Source organism: Chaetura pelagica, unplaced genomic scaffold, assembly GCF_000747805.2.
Source record: "Chaetura pelagica isolate M959 unplaced genomic scaffold, ChaPel_1.0 scaffold498, whole genome shotgun sequence".
Taxonomy (NCBI): Eukaryota; Metazoa; Chordata; class Aves; order Apodiformes; family Apodidae; genus Chaetura; species Chaetura pelagica.
Window position 1 is genome coordinate 92,709 of NW_009954218.1, and position 1,659 is coordinate 94,367.

At 65.1% G+C, this 1,659-nt stretch overlaps 1 protein-coding gene across 1 annotated transcript in view; it reads right to left on the minus strand.

Moving 5' to 3' along the window:
• Positions 1–267: 267 nt before the first annotated feature.
• Positions 268–1,659, minus strand: part of MFSD12 (major facilitator superfamily domain containing 12) — a 28,298-nt gene continuing 26,906 nt past the window's right edge. Inside the window, exons 10-15 of the mRNA XM_010003417.1 lie at positions 1,484–1,554; positions 1,282–1,353; positions 1,127–1,186; positions 755–818; positions 500–562; positions 268–353 (exon numbers count right to left, since the gene is read on the minus strand). Of these exons, the coding sequence (XP_010001719.1) occupies positions 268–353; positions 500–562; positions 755–818; positions 1,127–1,186; positions 1,282–1,353; positions 1,484–1,554 (416 nt within the window). The remainder of the gene's footprint in view (positions 354–499; positions 563–754; positions 819–1,126; positions 1,187–1,281; positions 1,354–1,483; positions 1,555–1,659) is intronic.

Below are 1,659 nucleotides of genomic sequence, written 5' to 3' on the forward strand. Positions count from 1 at the left end.
CACTGCTGTGACAGGGTGAGGTCTGGCCAAGCCCCCACGGACGCCAACTGCTGCTCCAGCTCCAGGATGCGCAGACCGATGTAGGCTGAGGACAGGAGCAGGGCCACCATCCTGGGGGACAGGCCACATCAGGCACTGGGGCTGGGGACACGATGGCAGGGCCAGCACGGGGCAACCCTGGGCTGCCAGCACCGCGTTGCAGAGCCTGGGCCCTGGTGCAGCAGGGGTGTCCCAAAGCCCCGAGGTGCATGGGCAAGTTTTGGGGACTCACAGCATCAGGTAGATGAGGATGATGGTGTTGAGGGGGCTCAGCTGTGTGATGGTCTGGGCCCATAGGGCAGTAATGGGGGTCCCTGCCAGGACAAGGTGGTGTCAGTGCTGGCTCTGCCCAGTACCAGGGGCCAGCCCCAGGGCCAAGCCCCAGCAGCATCCCCCTCCCCAGGGCCCCCTGACCGACCCCACAAGCTGTGTGGCTTTGCCAAGGGCAGCTGCTCATCACCGTTCAGCACCAGCGCCGTCACCTCCTCCTCCTCTGCTGGCCTTGGGGTCAGGCTGGGCCCATCTGTTTCCAACCAGGAAATGTTCAGTGAGTGTGCCAGGGGGTCCTGGGGACCCAGCAGGGCACACTGGGCCACCAGGAGCTGATCCCATGCTCCCCGGTGCTGCAGGGCTGGGTGGCCCCTCCTGGACCAAGGGAGCTGAGCCAGGAGCCAACAGCTCACCCACCCAGCTGGGGCACGGGGCAGCTGCTCACCTGGCAGCTCCTGGAGGCTGTTGGGCTCTGCTGTGCTCTGCTCCAGGCCTGACTGGCTCGGGGTCTGAAAGAGGGCAAGCCCTGGTCATGGTGCATGTCCCCAAGGCAGCTGCTTAATGGTCATGGGGTCACGAGTGGGACCTGACGGGACTCGTGCCAGCCCCAGGGAGGGAGCTCTGAGGGTTCTGGCGTATCCACTGCCTGGGCCTGGGGCTTTTCAACTCCACATTTCCACCCAAAAGCCTTCCCGGGGTTGCAGGCACCCACACAACATGGGCTGCCACTCCTGCACCCACTCCCATCCCAGCCCAGGGGACCAGGACTGCACCTCCCTCTGCCAAAATCTTCCCACTGACCATTTCCCAGCCTTACCAGACACTTCCTACGGATTTCCTTGGTGCTTGGAGAAGCTGGAGGGCTCCAGTCATTGTCCTAGGAGAGATAAAGAGGGGTGCTGGGGGGTGCAGGCCACCCCCATGGCCCTGCCGTGGGGGGACAGAGCCCCCAAGTGCCCGTGCAGCACAGACCTGCAGGTGTTTGCAGACTGACTTCAGGAGCTGGTACGTGGCCTCCCGCCGGTGCAAAGACACGAACAGGAACTGTCAGGGAGCAGGAGAAGGGTTTGCAGCAGAGCTGCTCCCTCAGGTCCAGAGCCCACCGGCCACAGGGGCCAGGACACCCCACGTATCCCTGGGCTGAGCTGCCCCCCAGCACTGTCCCCACTCTCACCTTCTCCCCCTCGGCTGTGCGGACGCTGAGCGCGTTGGGCACCAGGAGCGCCGTGTTGGTTTTCTTCACGGCTGAGACAGAGGCAACAGGGACCACCACCTGCAGTGCGGGGCCAGGCAGTGTCACCACGGCCCCGGCTGCTGCTTGTGCCCCCCGCCCCCGCTGAGCACCCCCCG